The 24,259-nt window shown below is 46.4% G+C and overlaps 1 protein-coding gene across 1 annotated transcript in view; it reads left to right on the forward strand.

Annotated features, from left to right (window-relative positions):
* tprg1 (tumor protein p63 regulated 1) overlaps positions 1 to 18,297 on the forward strand; it is a 63,449-nt gene extending 45,152 nt beyond the window's left edge. Inside the window, exons 5-6 of the mRNA XM_045697478.1 lie at positions 9,571 to 9,724; positions 17,611 to 18,297. Coding sequence (XP_045553434.1) covers positions 9,571 to 9,724; positions 17,611 to 17,805 — 349 coding nt within the window. The 3' untranslated portion in view covers positions 17,806 to 18,297. The remainder of the gene's footprint in view (positions 1 to 9,570; positions 9,725 to 17,610) is intronic.
* The last annotated feature ends 5,962 nt before the right edge of the window (positions 18,298 to 24,259 follow it).

The following is a 24,259-nucleotide window of genomic DNA, read 5'->3' on the forward strand; positions in this document are numbered from 1 at the left end:
TAGTGCAGCTCATCCAGGATGGCACATCAATGCGAGCTGTAGCAAGAAGGTTTGCTGTGTCTGTCAGCATAGTGTCCAGAGCATGGAGGCGCTACCAGGAGACAGGCCAGTACATCAGGAGATGTGGAGGAGGTCGTAGGAGGGCAACAACCCAGCAGCAGGACCGCTACCTCCGCCTTTGTGCAAGGAGGAGCACTGCCAGAGGCCTGCAAAATGACCTCCAGCAGGCCACAAATGTGCATGTGTCTGCTCAAACGGTCAGAAACAGACTCCATGAGGGTGGTATGAGGGCCCAACGTCCACAGGTGGGGGTTGTGCTTACAGCCCAACACCGTGCAGGACGTTTGGCATTTGCCAGAGAACACCAAGATTGGCAAATTCGCCACTGGCGCCCTGTCTTCACAGATGAAAGCAGGTTCACACTGAGCACGTGACAGACGTGACAGAGTCTGGAGACGCCGTGGAGAACGTTCTGCTGCCTGCAACATCCTCCAGCATGACCGGTTTGGCGGTGGGTCAGTCATGGTGTGGGGTGGCATTTCTTTGGAGGGCCGCACAGCCCTCCACGTGCTCGCCAGAGGTAGCCTGACTGCCATTAGGTACCGAGATGAGATCCTCAGACCCCTTGTGAGACCATATGCTGGTGCGGTTGGCCCTGGGTTCCTCCTAATGCAAGACAATGCTAGACCTCATGTGGCTGGAGTGTGTCAGCAGTTCCTGCAAGAGGAAGGCATTGATGCTATGGACTGTCCCGCCCGTTCCCCAGACCTGAATCCAATTGAGCACATCTGGGACATCATGTCTCACTCCATCCACCAACGCCACGTTGCACCACAGACTGTCCAGGAGTTGGCGGATGCTTTAGTCCAGGTCTGGGAGGAGATCCCTCAGGAGACCATCTGCCACCTCATCAGGAGCATGCCCAGGCGTTGTAGGGAGGTCATACCGGCACGTGGAGGCCACACACACTACTGAGCCTCATTTTGACTTGTTTTAAGAACATTACATCAAAGTTGGATCAGCCTGTAGTGTGATTTTCCACTTTCATTTTGAGTGTGACTCCAAATCCAGACCTCCATGGGTTGATAAATTGGATTTCCATTGATTATTTTTGTGTGATTTTGTTGTCAGCACATTCAACTATGTAAAGAAAAAAGTATTTAATAAGATTATTTCTTTCATTCAGATCTAGGATGTGTTATTTAAGTGTTCCCTTTATTTTTTTGAGCAGTATATATTTTACTGTAAAGACACACATTCTCGCAGTTTTACCATTTCAACACCAGGGGGTGCTTCAACATTTCCAGCACCCCTACTTCCCGCGGCTATGGAAAGGGAGTTAGATTTGAACGTGTGTGTGTGTGTGTGTGTGTGTGTGTGTGTGTGTGTGTGTGTGTGTGTGTGTGTGTGTGTGTGTGTGTGTGTGTGTGAGAGAGAGAGAGACACCGCCCTGCTGAGATCCCATCTGCAAATAGACACACCCTGAACTCTAGCTCAGAGGGATTTGTCTATTTGCTCATGCAATTTACACTACAATATACACTACAACATACACTATCATTTACACTATCATTTACACGAGAGAATCCTATATGTACCTTGTTATATATTTGACTATGTAACCAGCTGCCATCAGGTCTCCCTCGTAAAAAAATTAATTAAAAAAAATAAATGTATTTATGCCAAGGGACTTCCCTGGGCAAATAAAGATGAAATATGTTTTCACCAGGTAGAATGAATCTTTGAATTCACTGGAAAACAAAGCACCACTGTTTGCGAACACCCAGTCATCCCTGAGCTACAACGATTAATGAGTAACAGGGAAACCAATCGTTTACTGTTACCTGAGCGAGCAGTTCATCGCTAAATTACGTAATATATTCATTTCTGAGAAAATCAGAAGAAAAAATACACAGGGCTGTCCAAGAGAGTAAGTGAGGGAATGTTAGTGAGTTAATTTATGGGGGAGAGGGGGACCAGAGGGGGACCAGAGGGGAGAGGGGGACCAGAGGGGAGAGGGGGACCAGAGGGGGACCAGAGGGGAGAGGGGGACCAGAGGGGAGACGGGGGACCAGAGGGGGGACCAGAGGGGAGAGGGGGACCAGAGGGGAGAGGGGGACCAGAGGGGGACCAGAGGGGAGAGGGGGACCAGAGGGGAGAGGGGGACCAGAGGGGAGACGGGGGGACCAGAGGGGGGACCAGAGGGGAGACGGGGGACCAGAGGGGGGACCAGAGGGGAGACGGGGGACCAGAGGGGGACCAGAGGGGAGACGGGGGACCAGAGGGGGGACCAGAGGGGAGAGGGGGACCAGAGGGGAGACGAGGGATGATGGGGGAGAGGAGGCGCATCGGGGGGGCGAGCGGGAGCAGAGAGGAGAGAGCGGGAAAGAGGAGAGAGTGAAGGGGGAGCAGATGGGAAGGAGGGAGGGGTGAGAGAGGGAGCTGAGGGAGAGAGGAGAGGGAGCAGAGGGGTAGGAGGGGCGGAAGAGAGGAGAGAGGGAAGGAGCAGAGGGGTAGGAGGGGAGAAGAGGGGAGAGAGAGGAGAGAGAGGAAGCAGAGGGGAGGGAGAGAGTGAGGGAGCAGAGGAGAGAGAGGAAGCAGAGGGGAGGGAGAGAGTGAGGGAGCAGAGAGAAAGGAGGGGAGAGGGAGCAGAGGGGAAAGAGGAGAGGGAGCAGAGGGGAGGGAGAGAGTGAGGGAGCAGAGAGAAAGGAGGGGAGAGGGAGCAGAGGGGAAAGAGGAGAGGGAGCAGAGGGGAAAGAGGGAGCAGGGTGGAGAGGGGAGGGAGAGAGGAGAGAGAGAGAGGGAGGGAGCAGAGGGAAAGAAGGGAGGGAGGGAGCAGAACAGAGGGGGAGAAGAGGGGAAGGAGGGGAGAGATTGGGGAGAGGGAGCAGAGGGATAAGAGGTTGGAGAGCGGAGGAATATATAGTGCACTGCTTTTGACACCCTATGGGTCATGATCAAAAGTAGTGCACTGTGAAGGTAATAGGCTACCATTTGGCACAAAGACCAAGTATCACAATGGCAGTTACTGGCAGACGTTGATACCTTGAAGAGCTGTTGTTTAATATGTGTGCACTAGAATCCAGATAGTGATTGATAGAGGAACTGTAAAGGCTACTGTGAACGCTAGATCTCCACTGCATACAGGGAAGTGCCAACATCATGTCATTTTAAACAATGAGGATCTTGTCAAAAGTAGTGCTCTATGTAGGGAATGCAGACTCTACGGGGTTAGTAGGGCTCTGTTTACCTCTCAGACTCTACAGGGTTAGTAGGGGCTCTGTTTACCTCTCAGACTCTACAGGGTTAGTAGGGGCTCTGTTTACCTCTCAGACTCTACAGGGTTAGTAGGGGCTCTGTTTACCTCTCAGACTCTACAGGGTTAGTAGGGGCTCTGTTTACCTCTCAGACTCTACAGGGTTAGTAGGGGCTCTGTTTACCTCTCAGACTCTACAGGGTTAGTAGGGGCTCTGTTTACTGAGCCTAGCTGTGTAAAGATATGCCTTCAAGGCCTTTTCATATATACATACATATATATATATATATATATATAAGAGAGAGAGAGAGAGAGAGAGAGAGAGAGAGAGAGAGAGAGAGAGAGAGAGAGAGAGAGAGAGAGAGAGAGAGAGAGAGAGAGAGAGAGAGAGAGAGAGAGAGAGAGAGAGAGAGAGAGAGAGAGAGAGAGAGAGAGAGAGAGAGAGAGAGATTTTCTTAAAATGTCAAGAGAAAGAAACTGGCAAAGAAAAAAAGTTGGAGGGAGAAATATGCTGTAGCTAGTTTGCCTGTAAGCCTCGTAAACACATGCAGTAAAGTATGAGCCCTGGAGGTAGTAGCTAGGTTAGTGACAGACTGGGAGGCTGTTGTACTGTTATAGGTTAGTCACTGACAGGCTGTGTTAGTTACACTGCTACTGCTGCAGGGCCGGAGGTATCTAAGGTCAAGTAGACCTATTTGCAATCAAGGCTCCCAGCTAGTCAGCAGCAGCTACTTTTCCTGGGGTTTATTATGGATCCCCATTTAGTTCCTGCCAAGGCAGCGGCTACTCTTCCTGGGGTTTATTATGGATCCCCATTAGTTCCTGTCAAGGCAGCAGCTACTCTTCCTGGGGTTTATTATGGATCCCCATTTAGTTCCTGCCAAGGCAGCGGCTACTCTTCCTGGGGTTTATTATGGATCCCCATTAGTTCCTGCCAAGGCAGCAGCTACTCTTCCTGGGGTTTATTATGGATCCCCATTAGTTCCTGCCAAGGCAGCAGCTACTCTTCCTGGGGTTTATTATGGATCCCCATTAGTTCCTGTCAAGGCAGCAGCTACTCTTCCTGGGGTTTATTATGGATCCCCATTAGTTCCTGCCAAAGCAGCGGCTACTCTTCCTGGGGAATATTATGTATCCCCATTACTTCCTGCCAAGGCAGCGGCTACTCTCCCTGGGGTTTATTATGGATCCCCATTAGTTCCTGCCAAGGCAGCGGCTACTCTTCCTGGGGTTTATTATGGATCCCCATTAGTTCCTGCCAAGACAGCAGCTACTCTTCCTGGGGTTTATTATGGATCCCCGTTAGTTCCTGCCAAGGCAGCAGCTACTCTTCCTGGGGTTTATTATGGATCCCCATTAGTTCCTGTCAAGGCAGCAGCTACTCTTCCTGGGGTTTATTATGGATCCCCATTAGTTCCTGCCAAGGCAGCAGCTACTCTTCCTGGGGTTTATTATGGATCCCCATTAGTTCCTGCCAAGGCAGCAGCTACTCTTCCTGGGGTTTATTATGGATCCCCATTAGTTCCTGCCAAGGCAGCAGCTACTCTTCCTGGGGTTTATTATGGATCCCCATTAGTTCCTGCCAAGGCAGCAGCTACTCTTCCTGGGGTTTATTATGGATCCCCATTAGTTTATAATACAATTTTTTTACTTTAAAATACATTATCCAACAGATTTCACAATACATGAAGTGTGTGTATAGTGTGTATGTTAAGTGTGTGTATAGTGTGTATGTTAAGTGTGTGTATAGTGTGTGTGTGTATAGTGTGTATGTTGTGTGTGTGTGTATAGAGTGTATGTTACGTGTGTGTGTATAGTGTGTATAGTGTGTGTGTGTATAGTGTGTATGTTACGTGTGTGTGTGTGTGTGTGTGTGTGTGTGTGTGTGTGTGTGTGTGTGTGTGTGTGTGTGTGTGTGTGTGTGTGTGTGTGTGTGTGTGTGTGTATAGTGGTGTGTATAGTGTGTGTGTGTATAGAGGTGTGTATGTTACGTGTGTGTAGAGGGTGTGTATAGTGTGTGTGTGGTGCGTGTGTAAGTGTGTATAGTGTGTGTAGTGTGTGTGTGGTGCGTGTGTATACTGTGTGTAGTGTGTGTGTGTTGTGTGTGTAGTGTGTGTATAGTGTGTGTGTGGTGCGTGTGTATACTGTGTGTAGTGTGTTTGAACCCGTGTGTGTATAGTGTGTGTATAGTGTGTGTGTGGTGCGTGTGTATACTGTGTGTAGTGTGTTTGAACCCGTGTGTGTGACTCTTCACAGTTCACGCTGTTCAATAAGGTTTATATTTATACGTTAAAAAAAAAATGGTTTTACTGCTTTATCTGATTCCCCTGCTGCATCAGTGATGTGGAATAGAGTTCCATGTAGTCATGGCTCTATGTAGTACTGTGCTCCTCCCATAGTCTGTTCTGGACTTGGGGACTGTGAAGAGACCTCTGGTGGCATGTCTTGTGGGGTATGGATGGGTGTCCGTAGTTTAAACAGACAGCTCGGTGCTTTCAACATGTCAGTACTTCTCATAAATACAAGTAGTGATGAAGTCAATCTCTCCTCCACTTTGAGCCAGGAGAGATTGACATGCATATTATTAATGTTAGCTCTCTGTGTCCATCCAAGGGCCAGATGTGCTGCCCTGTTCTTTGTGGCACCTGACCACACGACTGAACAGTAGTCCAGGTGCGACAAAACTAGGGCCTGTAGGACCTGCCTTGTTGATAGTGTTGTTAAGAAGGTAGAAACTAGGGCCTGTAGGACCTGCCTTGTTGATAGTGTTGTTAAGAAGGTAGAAACTAGGGCCTGTAGGACCTGCCTTGTTGATAGTGTTGTTAAGAAGGTAGAAACTAGGGCCTGTAGGACCTGCCTTGTTGATAGTGTTGTTAAGAAGGTAGAAACTAGGGCCTGTAGGACCTGCCTTGTTGATAGTGTTGTTAAGAAGGTAGAAACTAGGGCCTGTAGGACCTGCCTTGTTGATGGTGTTGTTAAGAAGGTAGAAACTAGGGCCTGTAGGACCTGCCTTGTTGATGGTGTTGTTAAGAAGGTAGAAACTAGGGCCTGTAGGACCTGCCTTGTTGATGGTGTTGTTAAGAAGGTAGAAACTAGGGCCTGTAGGACCTGCCTTGTTGATGGTGTTGTTAAGAAGGTAGAAACTAGGGCCTGTAGGACCTGCCTTGTTGATAGTGTTGTTAAGAAGGTAGAAACTAGGGCCTGTAGGACCTGCCTTGTTGATAGTGTTGTTAAGAAGGTAGAAACTAGGGCCTGTAGGACCTGCCTTGTTGATAGTGTTGTTAAGAAGGCAGAGCAGAGCTTTAGTATGGACAGACTTCTCCCCATCTTAGCTACTGTTGTATCAATATGTTTTGACCATGACAGTTTACAATCCAGGGTTACTCCAAGCAGTTTAGTCTCCTCAACTTGCTCAATTACCACATTATTTATTAAACGACGTAGTTGAGGTTTAGTGTTTAGTGAATGATTTGTCCTAAATACAATGCTTTTAGTTTTAGAAATATTTAGGACTAACTTATTTCTTGCCACCCACTCTGAAACTAACTGCAGCTCTTTAAGTATTTCAGTGATTTTACTTGCTGTGGTAGCTGATGGGTATAGTACTGAGTCATCAGCATACACAGACACACTGCTTTTACTCAGAGCCAGTCTCAAGTCATTAGTAAAAGATTGAAAAATCTGCTGCCCTGGAAAATGCCTGTTGAAAAATCTGCTTCCCTGGGCAATGCCTGTTGAAAAATCTGCTGCCCTGGGATATGTCTGTTGAAAAATCTGCTGCCCTGGGCAATGCCTGTTTAGAAATCTTCTGCCCTGGGGAATGCCTGTTTAAAAATCTGCTGCCCTGGGGAATGCCTGTTTTAAAAGCTGCGGCCTTGGGGAATGCCTGTTTTAAAATCTGCTGCCCTGGGAAATGCCTGTTTAAAAATCTGCTGCCCTGGGAAATGCCTGTTGAAAAATCTGCTGCCTTGGGGAATGCCTGTTTTAAAATCTGCTGCCTTGGGGAATGCCTGTTTTAAAATCTGCTGCCTTGGGGAATGCCTGTTTTAAAATCTGCTGCCCTGAGGAATGCCTGTTGAAAAACATGCTGCCCTGGGAATTGCCTGTTTTAAAATCTGCTGCCTTGGGAAATGCCTGATTCTACCTGGATTATGTTGGAGAGGATTCCATTACAGAACACCCTCTGTGTTCGGTTAGACAGGTACCTCTCAACCTGTGGTTACCTCGGTTAGTCCATTGGCTCACAGCAACAACAACAACAACAACAATATTTTTCAAGCACAATTTTCTCTGCTTGTTTTAGTCAATTACAAAACTAAATGTAAGAAAATGATATATCGAAAGATTACTTTTCAACATGCAGGAAGACTGTCCATTCATACGGGCCAGACAGGAAGACTGTCCATTCATATAGTATCTTAGTCTATCACATCCATACAGGCCAGGCAGGAAGACTGTCCAGGCAGGAAGACTGTCCAGGCAGGAAGACTGTCCAGGCAGGAAGACTGTCCAGGCAGATAGTATCCTAGTCTATCACATCCATATGGGCCAGGCAGGAAGACTGTCCAAGGCAGGCAGGAAGACTGTCCTGGCAGGAAGACTGTCCTGGCAGGAAGACTGTCCAGACAGGAAGACTGTCCAGGCAGGAAGACTGTCCAGGCAGGAAGACTGTCCAGGCAGGAAGACTGTCCAGGCAGATAGTATCCTAGTCTATCACATCCATATGGGCCAGGCAGGAAGACTGTCCAGGCAGGAAGACTGACCGTTGAGATAGATTTCCGGTTATGGCCAGAGAGAAACTGCTGTAATGTTTCAACATGATAGTAATGTTTAGTAATAGACCAATGATAAGACTGAGCTTCCTGTTTACTTCTGAAAAAGAGGGGAACATATTTAGAATGTGGAAACATCAAGTTTTGATTTTGATGTTTTGTGACAGAATAAATATGATTGAAATCAGATGATAAATATACATGTGTAGTTGACTGGTTGTTGTTTGTTTATTGTTGTTGTCTGTGTTGACTGGTTGTTTATTGTTTATTGTTGTTGTCTGTGTTGACTGGTTGTTGTTGTTTATTGTTGTTGTCTGTGTTGACTGGTTGTTGTTGTTTATTGTTGTTGTTTGTGTTGACTGGTTGTTGTTGTTTATTGTTGTTGTTTGTGTTGACTGGTTGTTGTTTGTTTGTTTGTTTTTGTTTATGGTTTCATAATGTTGTTGTTGTTTATTGTTGTTGTTTGTGTTGACTGGTTGTTGTTGTTGTTTATTGTTGTTGTTTGTTTGTTTTTGTTTATGGTTTCATAATGTTATAAAAAAAATACTGTATATAATATATGACATTTTAACTTGACTCTTTTATCCAAAGCGTATTATAGTAATGTGTTCATACATTTTATGTTTGGGTGGTCCCGGAAAATCGAACCCACTATCCTGGCGGTGCAAGTATCATTCTCTACCAGCTGGACTGATTGTGTTGCTTTCGTCTATGCTTTCCTTCAGGACTGGAGGAGAGGAGAGGGTGTCTGTCTGTATCCTTTAACCGGCTGGTTTTCTGTTTCTGTGTTTTCAGGAGAGAATGAGAGGGTGTGTTGTGATAATGTTGTTTTCAGGAGAGAATGAGAGGGTGTGTTGTGATAATGTTGTTTCTGTGTTTCCAGGAGAGAATGAGAGGGTGTGATAATGTTGTTTCTGTGTTTCCAGGAGAGAATGAGAGGGTGTGTTGTGATAATGTTGTTTCTGTGTTTCCAGGAGAGAAGGAGAGGGTGTGTTGTGATCATGTTGTTTTCAGGAGAGAATGAGAGGGTGTGTTGTGATAATGTTGTTTCCAGGAGAGAAGGAGAGGGTGTGTTGTGATAATGTTGTTCCTGTGTTTCCAGGAGAGAAGGAGAGGGTGTGATAATGTTGTTCCTGTGTTTCCAGGAGAGAAGGAGAGGGTGTGATAATGTTGTTCCTGTGTTTCCAGGAGAGAAGGAGAGGGTGTGATAATGTTGTTCCTGTGTTTCCAGGAGAGAAGGAGAGGGTGTGTTGTGATAATGTTGTTCCTGTGTTTCCAGGAGAGAAGGAGAGGGTGTGATAATGTTGTTCCTGTGTTTCCAGGAGAGAAGGAGAGGGTGTGATAATGTTGTTTCTGTGTTTCCAGGAGAGGAGGAGAGGGTGTGTTGTGATAATGTTGTTCCTGTGTTTCCAGGAGAGAAGGAGAGGGTGTGATAATGTTGTTCCTGTGTTTCCAGGAGAGAAGGAGAGGGTGTGATAATGTTGTTCCTGTGTTTCCAGGAGAGAAGGAGAGGGTGTGATAATGTTGTTTCTGTGTTTCCAGGAGAGAAGGAGAGGGTGTGCGTGTGTTCTGGGACCGGCTAAGGGAACCCTCGTTCTTGTCTAAATGGAACCCGTTCACTACAGACTATCCATTCAGCACCTTTACCTATCACCCTGTCAGGAACATAGACCACAGGTTCACTGCTCTCTGTGAGGTGAGTATCCTACCACCCTACCATCCTACTGACCTACCACTTTACCGTCCTACCACACTACCACCCTACCATCCTACCATCCTACCACCCTATCCTACTACAAGCCTACCATCCTACCATCCTACCACCCTACCATCCTACCACCCTATCCTACTACAAGCCTACCATCCTACCACCCTACCATCCTACCATCCTACCACCCTATCCTACTACAAGCCTACCGCCCTACCATTTTACTGTCCTACCACACTACCACCCTACCACCTTACCATCCTACCACCTTACCATTCTACCATCCTACTGCCCTACCACTTTACCATCCTACCACACTACCATCCTACCATTCTACCATCCTACCACCCTATCCTACTACAAGCCTATCATCCTACCATCCTACCACCCTATCCTACTACAAGCCTACCATCCTACCGCCCTACCACTTTACTGTCCTACCACACTACCACCCTACCACCTTACCATCCTACCATCCTACCACCTTATCATCCTACCATCCTACTGCCCTACCACTTTACCGTCCTACCACACTACCACTCTACCATCCTACCATCCTACCACCCTACCACACTACCACTACCACACTACCATCCTACCACCTTACCACCCTACCATCCTACCTCCCTACCACACTACCACCTTACCACCCTACCACCTTACCACACTACCACCCTACCATCCTACCACCCTATCCTACTACAAGATCTACCATCCTACCACACTACCATCCTACCACACTACCATCCTACCACCTTACCATCCTACCACCTTACCACACTACCACCCTACCATCCTACCACCCTATCCTACTACAAGCCTACCATCCTACCACCTTACCATCCTACCACCCTACCACACTACCATCCTACCACCTTACCAACCTACCACCCTATCCTACTACAAGCCTACCACCTTACCTTACCACCATCCTACCACCCTACCATCCTACCATCCTACCACACTACCATCCTACCACCCTACCATCCCACCACCTTACCATCCTACCATCCTACCACACTACCATCCTACCACACTACCATCCTACCATCCTACCACCCTACTATCCTACCATCCTACCACACTACCACCCTACCATCCTACCACCCTACTATCCTACCATCCTACCACCCTATCCTACTACAAGCCTACCAATCTACCACCTTACCACCCTACCATCCTACCACCTTACCATCCTACAACCCTACCACCCTACCACCTTACCACCCTACTATCCTACCATCCTACCACACTACCACTCTACCACCCTACCACCTTACCACCCTACCATCCTACCATCCTACCACCTTACCACCCTACTATCCTACCATCCTACCACCCTACCACTTTACCACCCTACCATCCTACCACCCTACCACCTTACCATCCTACCACCCTACCATCCTACCACCTTACCACCCTACTATCCTACCATCCTACCACCTTACCACCCTACTATCCTACCATCCTACCACCCTACCACTTTACCACCCTACCATCCTACCACCTTACCACCCTACCATCCTACCACCCTATCACCCTTTCCTACTACCCTGCACCCTGTCAGGACATAAACCACAAGTTCAATGCCCTCTGTGAAGTAGATTTCAGCTCCGGTATCCATCTGTTGTAGGGTAGAAGTTTATGGGCTCTATCTCCAACATACATGACAACAGCAGTAGATCTGTCTGTCCTGTAGCCTGAGGACAACAGCAGTAGTTCTGTCTGTCCTGTAGCCTGAGGACAACAACAGTAGTTCTGTCTGTCCTGTAGCCTGAGGACAACAGCAGTAGATCTGTCTGTCCTGTAGCCTGAGGACAACAGCAGTAGTTCTGTCTGTCCTGTAGCCTGAGGACAACAACAGTAGATCTGTCTGTCCTGTAGCCTGAGGACAGCAGCAGTAGTTCTGTCTGTCCTGTAGCCTGAGGACAACAGCAGTAGTTATCTCTGTCCTGTAGCCTGAGGACAACAGTCCTGTAGCCTGAGGACAACAGCAGTAGATCTCTCTGTCCTGTAGCCTGAGGACAACAGCAGTAGATCTCTCTGTCCTGTAGCCTGAGGACAACAGCAGTAGTTATCTCTGTCCTGTAGCCTGAGGACAACAGCAGTAGATCTGTCTGTCCTGTAGCCTGAGGACAACAGTCCTGTAGCCTGAAGAAAACAGTCCTGTAGCCTGAGGACAACAGCAGTAGTTCTCTCTGTCCTGTAGCCTGAGGACAACAGCAGTAGTTATCTCTGTCCTGTAGCCTGAGGACAACAGCAGTAGATCTCTCTGTCCTGTAGCCTGGGGACAACAGCAGTAGATCTCTCTGTCCTGTAGCCTGAGGACAACAGCAGTAGATCTCTCTGTCCTGTAGCCTGAGGACAACAGCAGTAGATCTCTCTGTCCTGTAGCCTGAGGACAACAGCAGTAGTTATCTCTGTCCTGTAGCCTGAGGACAACAGCAGTAGATCTCTCTGTCCTGTAGCCTGGGAACAACAGCAGTAGATCTCTCTGTCCTGTAGCCTGAGGACAACAGCAGTAGATCTCTCTGTCCTGTAGCCTGAGGACAACAGCAGTAGATCTCTGTCCTGTAGCCTGAGGACAACAGCAGTTGTTATCGCTGTCCTGTAGCCTGAGGACAACAGCAGTAGATCTGTCTGTCCTGTAGCCTGAGGACAACAGCAGTAGTTCTGTATGTCCTGTAGCCTGAGGACAACAGCAGTAGATCTGTCTGTCCTGTAGCCTGAGGACAACAGCAGTAGATCTCTCTGTCCTGTAGCCTGAGGACAACAGCAGTAGTTATCTCTGTCCTGTAGCCTGAGGACAACAGTCCTGTAGCCTGAAGACAACAGCAGTAGATTTGTCTGTCCTGTAGCCTGAGGACAACAGCAGTAGTTCTCCCTGTCCTGTAGCCTGAGGACAACAGCAGTAGTTCTCCCTTTCCTGTAGCCTGAGGACAACAGCAGTAGATCTGTCTGTCCTGTAGCCTGAGGACAACAGCAGTAGATCTGTCTATCCTGTAGCCTGAGGACAACAGCAGTAGTTATCTCTGTCCTGTAGCCTGAGGACAACAGCAGTAGATCTCTCTGTCCTGTAGCCTGAGGACAACAGCAGTAGTTATCTCTGTCCTGTAGCCTGAGGACAACAGCAGTAGATCTCTCTGTCCTGTAGCCTGAGGACAACAGCAGTAGTTCTGTCTGTCCTGTAGCCTGAGGACAACAGCAGTAGATCTGTCTGTCCTGTAGCCTGAGGACAACAGCAGTAGTTATGTCTGTCCTGTAGCCTGAGGACAACAGCAGTAGATCTGTCTGTCCTGTAGCCTGAGGACAACAGCAGTAGATCTCTCTGTCCTGTAGCCTGAGGACAACAGCAGTAGTTATCTCTGTCCTGTAGCCTGAGGACAACAGTCCTGTAGCCTGAGGACAACAGTCCTGTAGCCTGAAGACAACAGCAGTAGATCTGTCTGTCCTGTAGCCTGAGGACAACAGCAGTAGATCTGTCTGTCCTGTAGCCTGAGGACAACAGCAGTAGTTATCTCTGTCCTGTAACCTGAGGACAACAGCAGTAGGTCAGGCAGCTAGCCCCAAATCCTCCTGGGATAGCTTACCATACTATACTATGCAAAACATCAGCGGAGCAGTGATGTAGCTAGCATGTAGCCTGCTCTTTCATACCAAGGTTTATATGTAGGTGTATTTGTAGATGTAGATGTATTTGTAGATGTATTTGTAGATGTATGTGTAGGTGTACTGCATCGTCACATTTTCAAAAGGTAGATTTATAGAGTTCAAGGTATCATTTAATATGATTTTGATAGGGTCAGCATTATGAATTGCACCAGAAAATGCAACCATTGTGCTTTTATATGAATAAACACGTATATCATACTGTACATTGTGTAATCACCTTCCCTCAAAATACTCTTTCTTTTCATATGGTTAATCAGCAAGGTATGCTAATGGGCCCGGCACCTCTCCTTTCCACTGAAATGTTGAAATGCGACATCACATCCTGGTACACATTTCTTAGTCAGTGATTCCCAGATATACAGTTGAAGTGGGAAGTTTACATACACTTAGGTTGGAGTCATTAAAACTCGTTTTTTCAACCACTCCACAAAATGTCTTATTAACAAACGTTTGGCAAATCGGTTAGGACATCTACTTCGTGCATGACACAAGTCAATTTTTCCAACAATTGTTGACAGACAGATTATTTCACTTATAATTCACTGTATCACAATTCCAGTGGGTCAGAAGTTTACATACACTAAGTTGACTGTGCCTTTAAACAGCTTGGAAAATTCCAGACAATGATGTCATGGCTTTAGAAGCTTCTGATAGGCTAATTGATGTCATTTGAATAAACTGTATTGGGACCCAATCAACTGAAATACAAGATGTCCTACACAGCTCAGCAAACCTTAATATAAATATTCAGGAAAAGCTCACAGGAAGTTGCAACAGAGGGTTACATTACAGAGTGGGTTGGGTTACATTACAGAGTGGGTTGGGTTACATTACAGAGTGGGTTGGGTTATATTACAGAGTGGGTTGGGTTACATTACAGAGTGGGTTGGGTAACATTACAGAGTGGGTTACATTACAGAGTGGGTTGGGTTACATTACAGAGTGGGTTGGGTTACATTACAGAGTGGGTTGGGCTACATTACAGAGTGGGTTGGGCTACATTACAGAGTGGGTTGGGTTACATTACAGAGTGGGTTGGGTTACATTACAGAGTGGGTTGGGTTACATTACAGAGTGGGTTGGGTTATATTACAGAGTGGGTTGGGTTACATTACAGAGTGGGTTGGGTTACATTACAGAGTGGGTTGGGTTACATTACAGAGTGGGTTACATTACAGAGTGGGTTGGGTTACATTACAGAGTGGGTTACATTACAGAGTGGGTTGGGTTACATTACAGAGTGGGTTGGGTTACATTACAGAGTGGGTTGGGTTACATTACAGAGTGGGTTGGGTTACATTACAGAGTGGGTTGGGCTACATTACAGAGTGGGTTGGGCTACATTACAGAGTGGGTTGGGCTACATTACAGAGTGGGTTGGGTTACATTACAGAGTGGGTTGGGTTACATTACAGAGTGGGTTGGGTTATATTACAGAGTTGTTTGGGTTACATTACAGAGTGGGTTGGGTTACATTACAGAGTGGGTTGGGTTACATTACAGAGTGGGTTGGGTTACGTTACAGAGTGGGTTGGGTTACGTTACAGAGTGGGTTGGGTTACATTACAGAGTGGGTTGGGCTACATTACAGAGTGGGTTGGGCTACATTACAGAGTGGGTTGGGTTACATTACAGAGTGGGTTGGGTTACATTACAGCGTGGGTTGGGTTACATTACAGAGTGGGTAGTGTTACATTACAGAGTGGGTTGGGTTACATTACAGAGTGGGTTGGGCTACATTACAGAGTGGGTTGGGCTACATTACAGAGTGGGTTGGGCTACATTACAGAGTGGGTTGGGCTACATTACAGAGTGGGTTACATTACAGAGTGGGTTACATTACAGAGTGGGTTGGGTTACATTACAGAGTGGGTTGGGTTACATTACAGAGTGGGTTGGGTTACATTACAGAGTGGGTTGGGCTACATTACAGAGTGGGTTGGGCTACATTACAGAGTGGGTTGGGCTACATTACAGAGTGGGTTGGGTTACATTACAGAGTGGGTTGGGCTACATTACAGAGTGGGTTGGGCTACATTACAGAGTGGGTTGGGTTACATTACAGAGTGGGTTGGGTTACATTACAGAGTGGGTTGGGTTATATTACAGAGTGGGTTGGGTTACATTACAGAGTGGGTTGGGTTATATTACAGAGTTGTTTGGGTTACATTACAGAGTGGGTTGGGTTACATTACAGAGTGGGTTGGGTTACGTTACAGAGTGGGTTGGGTTACGTTACAGAGTGGGTTGGGTTACGTTACAGAGTGGGTTGGGTTACGTTACAGAGTGGGTTGGGCTACATTACAGAGTGGGTTGGGCTACATTACAGAGTGGGTTGGGTTACATTACAGAGTGGGTTGGGTTACATTACAGCGTGGGTTGGGTTACATTACAGAGTGGGTAGTGTTACATTACAGAGTGGGTTGGGTTACATTACAGAGTGGGTTGGGCTACATTACAGAGTGGGTTGGGCTACATTACAGAGTGGGTTGGGCTACATTACAGAGTGGGTTGGGCTACATTACAGAGTGGGTTACATTACAGAGTGGGTTACATTACAGAGTGGGTTACATTACAGAGTGGGTTGGGTTACATTACAGAGTGGGTTGGGTTACATTACAGAGTGGGTTGGGCTACATTACAGAGTGGGTTGGGCTACATTACAGAGTGGGTTGGGCTACATTACAGAGTGGGTTGGGTTACATTACAGAGTGGGTTGGGTTACATTACAGAGTGGGTTGGGTTACATTACAGAGTGGGTTGGGTTACATTACAGCGTGGGTTGGGTTACATTACAGAGTGGGTTGGGTTACATTACAGAGTGGGTTGGGTTACATTACAGAGTGGGTTGGGTTATATTACAGAGTGGGTTGGGTTACATTACAGAGTGGGTTGGGTTACATTACAGAGTGGGTTGGGTTACATTACAGAGTGGGTTGGGTTACATTACAGAGTAGGTTGGGTTACATTACAGAGTGGGTTGGGTTATATTACAGAGTGGGTTGGGTTACATTACAGAGTGGGTTGGGTTACATTACAGAGTGGGTTGGGTTACATTACAGAGTGGGTTGGGTTACATTACAGAGTGGGTTGGGTTACATTACAGAGTGGGTTACATTACAGAGTGGGTTGGGTTATATTACAGAGTGGGTTGGGTTACATTACAGAGTGGGTTGGGTTACATTACAGAGTGGGTAGGGTTACATTACAGAGTGGGTAGGGTTACATTACAGAGTGGGTTGGGTTACATTACAGAGTAGGTTGGGTTATATTACAGAGTGGGTTGGGTTACATTACAGAGTGGGTTGGGTTACATTACAGAGTGGGTTGGGTTACATTACAGAGTGGGTTGGGCTACATTACAGAGTAGGTTGGGTTATGTTACAGAGTGGGTTGGGTTACGTTACAGAGTGGGTTGGGTTACATTACAGAGTGGGTTGGGGGTTTCTACCACTGGGATGTTTTTCATGTTTTGATGGGATGGAGCCACCCTGCCTTCCCTCTCTCCTTCCCTCTCTCCTTCCCTCTCTCCTTCCCTCTCTTATATAGAAAACACTCCAGACTGTTCAACAGTAAAAAGCAGCGGGTGTCCACTGTGTTAGTAACCTCCTGCTGGGTGTTGACGAGAAGCTGCAATTCCAATGAGTTGTCTGGAAATTAACAGAAAAAATGACGGATAATGTTCTTTGGTCAGAGGCAGTTGGTCGACAAACTACTGTTTTTAACAGTTTGTCAATGCGGTCTGTTTACTCCTCTCTCTCCCTCCCTTCCTCTCTCTCCCTCCCTCTTACCTCCCTTCCTCTCTCTCCCTCCCTCTTCCCTCCCTCTCTCCTCCCTCCCTTCCTCTCTCTCCCTCCCTCTTTTCTCCCTCCCTTCCTCTCTCTCCCTCCCTCTTTCCTACCTCTCTTCCTCTCTCTTCCTCCCTCTTTCCTACCTCCCTTCCTCTCTCTCCCTCCCTCTTTCCTCCCTCCCTTCCTCTCTCTCCCTCCCTCTTTCCTACCTCTCTCTTCCTCCCTCTTTCCTCCCTCCGTTCCTCTCCCTCCCTCCCTCTTTCCTCCCTCCCTTCCTCTCCCTCCCTCCCTTTTCCCTCCCTCCCTTCCTCTCTCTCCCTTCCTCTCTCTTCCTCCCTTCCTCAATCTCCCTCCCTCTTTCCTCCCTCCCTTCCTCTCCCTCCCTCCCTTTTTCCTCCCTCCCTCTCTCAGATCCAGAGCTTCCGTGAGCAGCTGACGGAGGCAGCCCAGAAGGCCCACCTTAAGAAGCCCATCCCGGGGAAGGCCAACGGGGTCCTGGTGCTGAACCAGCCCCTGCTCATCGAGTCCTACGTGGGTCTGATGTCCTTCATCGGGAACCAGAACAAGCTGGGATACTGCCTGGCACGGGGAAACATTGGCTTTTAAACAATGCTTTAGCTAGAATCTTTGAATGCACATTACTACTTGATTACTTAATCATAGTTTGCAGTTGTGCCTTAGTTATAGATATGAAGTCACATTATAAATAATTTTTCATCTGGTGTCTAATCTTCCCTTGGGCATTCCTTATAGTCCACGCTCTGGTTTTAACTAGACTAGAATTTCTACTTCATTTCTTTTATGTTTCTTTGTTTACATTCATTTCAACCTATTTACAAATTTGAAGTAGTTTTATATAATAATTTAATAGTCAGAAGGATATGTTTTGATGCTAATTTAAAATGTATTTTCAGAGGTCAATTTTGAAAATGTTGGGGTTTTGTTAGTTTAGTTTTCTGTACGTTTCAGTAGAAAAGTGTTCATGTGTAAATGGTAGTTCTGTCATTCCAATCAGCTTAGGGTTGATTTCCTACCTAGTTAGCGTGCCAAATTTGTTCCTGCCGTTCCAGTGTTGATAAAGTTTATACAACACCGTGACTCTCTTCTACAGCTCATCTGATTTACCGTTCTCTAACTTAATTACTTAGCTTAATGTACAAACAGCCAGTAAAATCCACATTTCACCAGATTCTTTGGCTATGGATGATTGATTCCCTTGGGCATTCCAGGAGCTTTACATTGACCTCTTCACTGATGTTATAATAATTCACCACTGTTTGCAATGGGAGTTTCTCCCTCCATGGTCCTTGGTTGTGTCCCAAAAAAATGGCACCCTAATCCCCATGTAGCGCACTACTTAGGGAATAGGATGACATTTTGGACGCGAACGAGATATTATCCCTGTGTCATTCTCTTACAGACTCACTGGAGCAAAGAGGGTGTGTTTGTCAGGTCTGTTTAAAGGTGTATAGTGTGTTATTACAGTGAGCAAGGTACTGGTCATTTCCTCTGATTTGTGAGTATATTCCACATGTCCTGTTGCCATGCTTGTATCAATAGCACTGGGCCCATGTCAGACAATAACCAGCCTGCCGATCCTGTCCTGTCCTGGTAAATCCTATCCATCCTGTCCTGTCCTGGTAAATCCTATCCATCCTGTCCTGTCCTGGTAAATCCTATCCATCCTATCCTGTCCTGGTAAATCCTATCCATCCTATCCTGTCCTGGTAAATCCTATCCATCCTGTCCTGTCCTGGTAAATCCTATCCATCCTGTCCTGTCCTGGTAAATCCTATCCATCCTGTCCTGTCCTGGTAAATCCTATCCATCCTGTCCTGTCCTGGTAAATCCTATCCATCCTGTCCTGTCCTGGTAAATCCTATCAATCCTATCCTGATTCTGTCCCAGTTAACGAGGCCCATCCTATCCTGAGCCTGTCCCAGTAAATGAGGGGATTGTGTTTTGTTGTGTGTTTCACTACCTGCTGAATCTCAATACCAAAAGGGTCTGGGTATCTGTTAAAGTAACTTTCCAGTGAAAATCTCGCTTTTAATGCGGCAATATGTACGTTTTTGGGTGACCCAACCAAATACACATAGAAATGTGAGTTATAGATCTGTCATTCTCATTGAAAGCAAATCTAAGAAGCAGTAGATTTGTTCTATATTTGCTTTTTCTGTGCTTACCGTTCCTAAGTAAAAAAAATTTGCGTCTTTTACTTTCAGTTTTGTACACCAGCTTCAAACTGCTGAAATACAATATTTTTGTTATGGAAAAGATATTACACAGTACAATGATTCTCTAAACTATACTTCCTTATTTTGTCACAAACTGAAATGAGGAGAAATCTTTACTAGCAGGGATGTAAACAAATGTGTGCACAAAATTGGAGAGAAATACGCTTTTTGTGAGTATGAAAAATTACTGGCATCATTTTATTTCAGCTCATGAAACATGGGACTAACACTTTACATGTTGCGTTTATAATTTTGTTCAGGATATAATTGCCAGGGGGAGAATCTCAATTGTATACTTTTCACGTCCTCTCTCCTCACCTCCTTCTCAAAATCAATTGGAGGAAAAGGTCAGAGGGGCGGGACCTCTGGCTTTCTCATCCAATGGGTTTTTGAGAAGGAGGCGAGGAGCGAGGACGCAAGGAGTATACAATTGAGATTCTCCCCCTGGATTAATTTTTTCAGTAGACAATACAAAATGTTTTCTTGCTTTGTTCACCAGACTATAGGTTATTGTCAGGTCATTCTTGTCTCATCTGACCTGCTGGGTTTCACTCCTACTCTATCTACAGTACATATCCTAACAAAAAATACAAATGGAAAGTGTTGGTCCCATGTTTTATAGTTTATTTTATTTCACCTTTATTTAAACAGGTAGGCTAGTTGAGAACAAGTTCTCATTTACAACTGCGACCTGGACAAGATAATGCAAAGCAGTGCGACAGAAACAACAACACAGAGTTACACATGGAGTAAACAAACATACAGTCAATAACACAATAGAAAAAAAGGAAGTCTATATACAGTGTGTGCAAATGGCGTGAGGAGGTAAGGCAATAAATAGGCCATAGTAGCGAAGTAATTACAATATAGCAGATTAACACTGGAGTGATAGATGAGCAGATGATGATGTGCAAGTAGAGATACTGGTGTGCAAAAGAGCAGAAAAGTAAATAAAAACAATATGGGGATGAGGTATTTCATGAGCTGAAATAAAAAGATCCCACACATTTGTTTACATCCCTGTTAGTGAGCATTTCTCCTTTGCCAAGATTATCCATCCACCTGACAGGTGTGGCACATCAAGAAGCTGATTAAACAGCATGATCATTACACAGGTGCACCTTGTGCTGGAGACAATAAAAGGCCACTTTAAAATGTTCCATTTTGTCACACAACACAATGCCACAGATGTCTCAACTTTTGAGAGAGTGGGCAATTGGCATGCTTACTGCAGGAATGTCCACCTGAGTTATTGCCAGAGAATTGAATGTTAATTTCTCAACCATAAGCCACCATGCATGTCATCCTCACCAGACCCTTTCCCTGACTGCAGTTACGACGTCAGTGGCACGTCAGTGGCACGCTGAAGAAGTGTGCCCTTCACGGATGAATCCCGGATTCAACTGTACCAGGCAGATGGCAGACAGCGTGTATGGCGTCGCGTGGTCGAGCAGTTTGCTGATGTCAACGTTGTGAACAGAGTGCCCCATGGTGGCGGTGGGGTTATGGTATGGAAAGGCATAAACTGGACCATACCATAACACAATTACATTTTAGCAATGGTAATTTGAATTCACAGAGATACCGTGATGAGATCTTCACGACCCATTGTCGTGCCATTCATCCACCGCCATGAACTGTAACTCAGTCAAATCTTAGAAATTGTTGATTTTTTTTTTTTGCGTTTCTCTTTTTGTTAATTTTGTAGGAGTTCTACAACCTAGTTAGTTCATCTACTTGTTGTGTTCTTCGGTCATGTGATACTGTACCTTATGTCTGCGGAGGAACAGGCACCCCCCCACTCCACATTCACAGAAATAACACAATGTCTGACTGAATTTACACCAACACCGTACGAGAGGAGAAACGTACTGTATGTAACAGTGTGGGTTCCGTCCCTCTCTTCGCCCCAACCCGGGCTCGAACCAGGGACCTTCTGCACACGTCTACAACTGACACCCCACAAAGCATCGTTACCCATCGAGCCACAAAAGCCGCGGCCCTTGCAACGCAAAGGGAAACCCTACTTCAAGTCTCAGAGCGAGTGACGTCACTGATTGAACCGCTATTAGCGCGCACCACCGCTAACTAACTAGCCATTTCACATCGGTTACATGTACACTCTCCACTGAACTACACAGCACAGAAAATATTACAACGCCTCCTCCTTCACTATACTACACAGGACAGAAAACAATACAACACCTCCTTCACTAAACTACACAGGACAGAAAACAATACAACACCTCCTTCACTAAACTACACAGGACAGAAAACACTACAACCCCTCCTCCTTCACTAAACTACACAGGACATAAAACAATACAACCCTTTCTCCTTCACTATACTACACAGGACATAAAACACTACAACCCTTTCTCCTTCACTAAACTACACAGGACATAAAACACTACAACCCCTTCTCCTTCACTATACTACACAGGACAGAAAACAATACAACACCTCCTTCACTAAACTACACAGGACATAAAACAATACAACCCTTTCTCCTTCACTAAACTACACAGGACATAAAACAATACAACCCCTCCTCCTTCACTAAACTACACAGGACATAAAACACTACAACCCCTTCTCCTTCACTAAACTACACAGGACAGAAAACGTTACAAACCCTTTCTCCAGTGAGAATAATCTAATGAATAAATGAGAGGCCTATATACAGTAATATGTTAATTGATTTCATGTTTACACTTTCCTTTCTGTCACCAACATGAGGTTTATAAACAGAAACATTTATACAGCTGCTATTGTTTATCAAAGGGACATCCACTCGTCAAGTCTGTATCAAAATGCTGGACATCCCCTGCAGCCTGTCCCGTTAGATTCATGTGGAGTTATAATTCAAGTCTGGGTAGAACGTTTATCTTGTTTGTAAAAATAGATAAATAAATAAGCAAATAGCACCAGTGGCTAGTTCACACAGGAACCACATCCATAATAAACAAGTTGAACATGTCTGACATATTCTACATAGCTAATGTTTTCCAATGGGAAGAATCTAGGGTGTGTTCTGTCAGCTCTCTAACTCTCCTACATATCTGGAGGACAGGAGAGGTTCGGAGAGGTTTGGAGGTTCTCCAAGCATGTGTCCCAAATGGTACCTTATTCTCTCTATAGTGCACTACTTTTGACCAGAAACCCATTGGGAATCCCTAAAGGTCTAAAGTAGTGCACTATGTAGGAAATAGGGTGCCATTTGGGATGCAAACCCCCCCCCCCAAGTGTCCTCTTTCCCTCAGAGTTCAGATCACTTGTGTTGCTTCAGACACAGCGCTGAATGCCGGACGGAGGAGGAGGGATAAATAACAACATCTCTATCATCGCCTGAGAGAGATCTTGTTATATCGTCTGGCCCAGACAGACACATTCTCACACTCACACGACATGCAAATACACAAGTTGCACGTTTTTATTGTAACGTGAAATGCCTTTTCTTGTTGTCGTGAACAGGCAGTGGCTCGAGGTGATTGTTTTCCTTGATGATCTTTTTTCGGCCTTCCTGTGACATCGGGTGGTGTAGGTCTTCCCTGGAGGGCAGGTAGTTTGCCCCCTGGCGATGCGTTGTGCAGACCGCACCACCCTCTGGGTAGCCCTGCCGTTGTGGGCGGAGCAGTTGCCGTACCAGGCGGTGATACAGCCCGACAGGATGCTCTCGATTGTGCATCTGTAAAAAGTTTGAGTGTTTTCGATGACAAGCCACATTTTTTCAACCTCCTGAGGTTGAAGAGGCGCTGTTGCGCCTTATTCACAGCGCTGTCTGTGTGCATGGACCATTTCAGTTTGTCTGTGATGTGTACACCGAGGAATTTAAATCTTTCCACCTTCTCCACTGCTGTCCCGTCGATGTGGATAGGGAGGGGTGCTCCCTCTGCTGTTTCCTGAAGTCCACGATCATCTCCTTTGATTTGTTGACGTTGAGTGAGAGGTTGTTTTCCTGACACCACACTCCCAGAGCCCTCACCTCCTCCCTGTAGGCCGTCTCGTCGTTGTTGGTAATCAAGCCTACCACTGTTGTGTTGTCTGCAAACTTGATGATTGAGTTGGAGGCGTGCATGGCCACGCAGTCGTAGATGAACAGGGAGTACAGGAGGGGGCTGAGAATTCCCGCTTGTGGGGCCCCAGTGTTGAGGATCAGTGGAGGTGTTGTTTCCTACCTTCACCACCTGGGGGCGGCCCGTCAGGAAGTCCAGGACCCAATTGCACAGGGCGGGGTTGAGACCCAGGGCCTCCAGCTTAATGATGAGCTTGGAGGGTACTATGGTGTTGAATGCTGAGCTGTAGTCAATGAACAGCATTCTAACATAGGTATTCCTCTTGTCCAGATGGGATAGGGGCAGTGTGCAGTGTGATGGCGATTGCATCGTCTGTGGACCTGTTGGGGGCGGTAAGCAAATTGAAGTGGGTCTAGGGTGACAGGTAAGGTGGAGGTGATATGATCCTTGACTAGTCTCTCAAAGCACTTCCTGATGACAGAAGTGAGTGCTATGGGGTGATAGTCATTTAGTTCAGTTATCTTTGCTTTCTTGCGAACAGGAACAATGGTGGCCATCTTGAAGCATGTGGGGACAACAGACTGGGATAGGGATTGATTGAATATGTTCGTAAACACACCAGCCAGATGGTCTGCGCATGCTCTGAGGACGCAGCTAGAGATGCCGTCTGGGCCGGCAGCCTAGCGAGGAGGGTTAAAACGTTTAAATGTTTTACTCACGTCGGCCACGGTGAAAGAGCGTCCAGGGTCCTTGGTAGCGGGCTGCGTTGGTGGCACTGTATTATCCTCAAAGCAGGTAAAGAAAGTG

The sequence above is a fragment of the Salmo salar genome, chromosome ssa16 (genome assembly GCF_905237065.1).
Source record: "Salmo salar chromosome ssa16, Ssal_v3.1, whole genome shotgun sequence".
Classification (NCBI taxonomy): domain Eukaryota; kingdom Metazoa; phylum Chordata; class Actinopteri; order Salmoniformes; family Salmonidae; genus Salmo; species Salmo salar.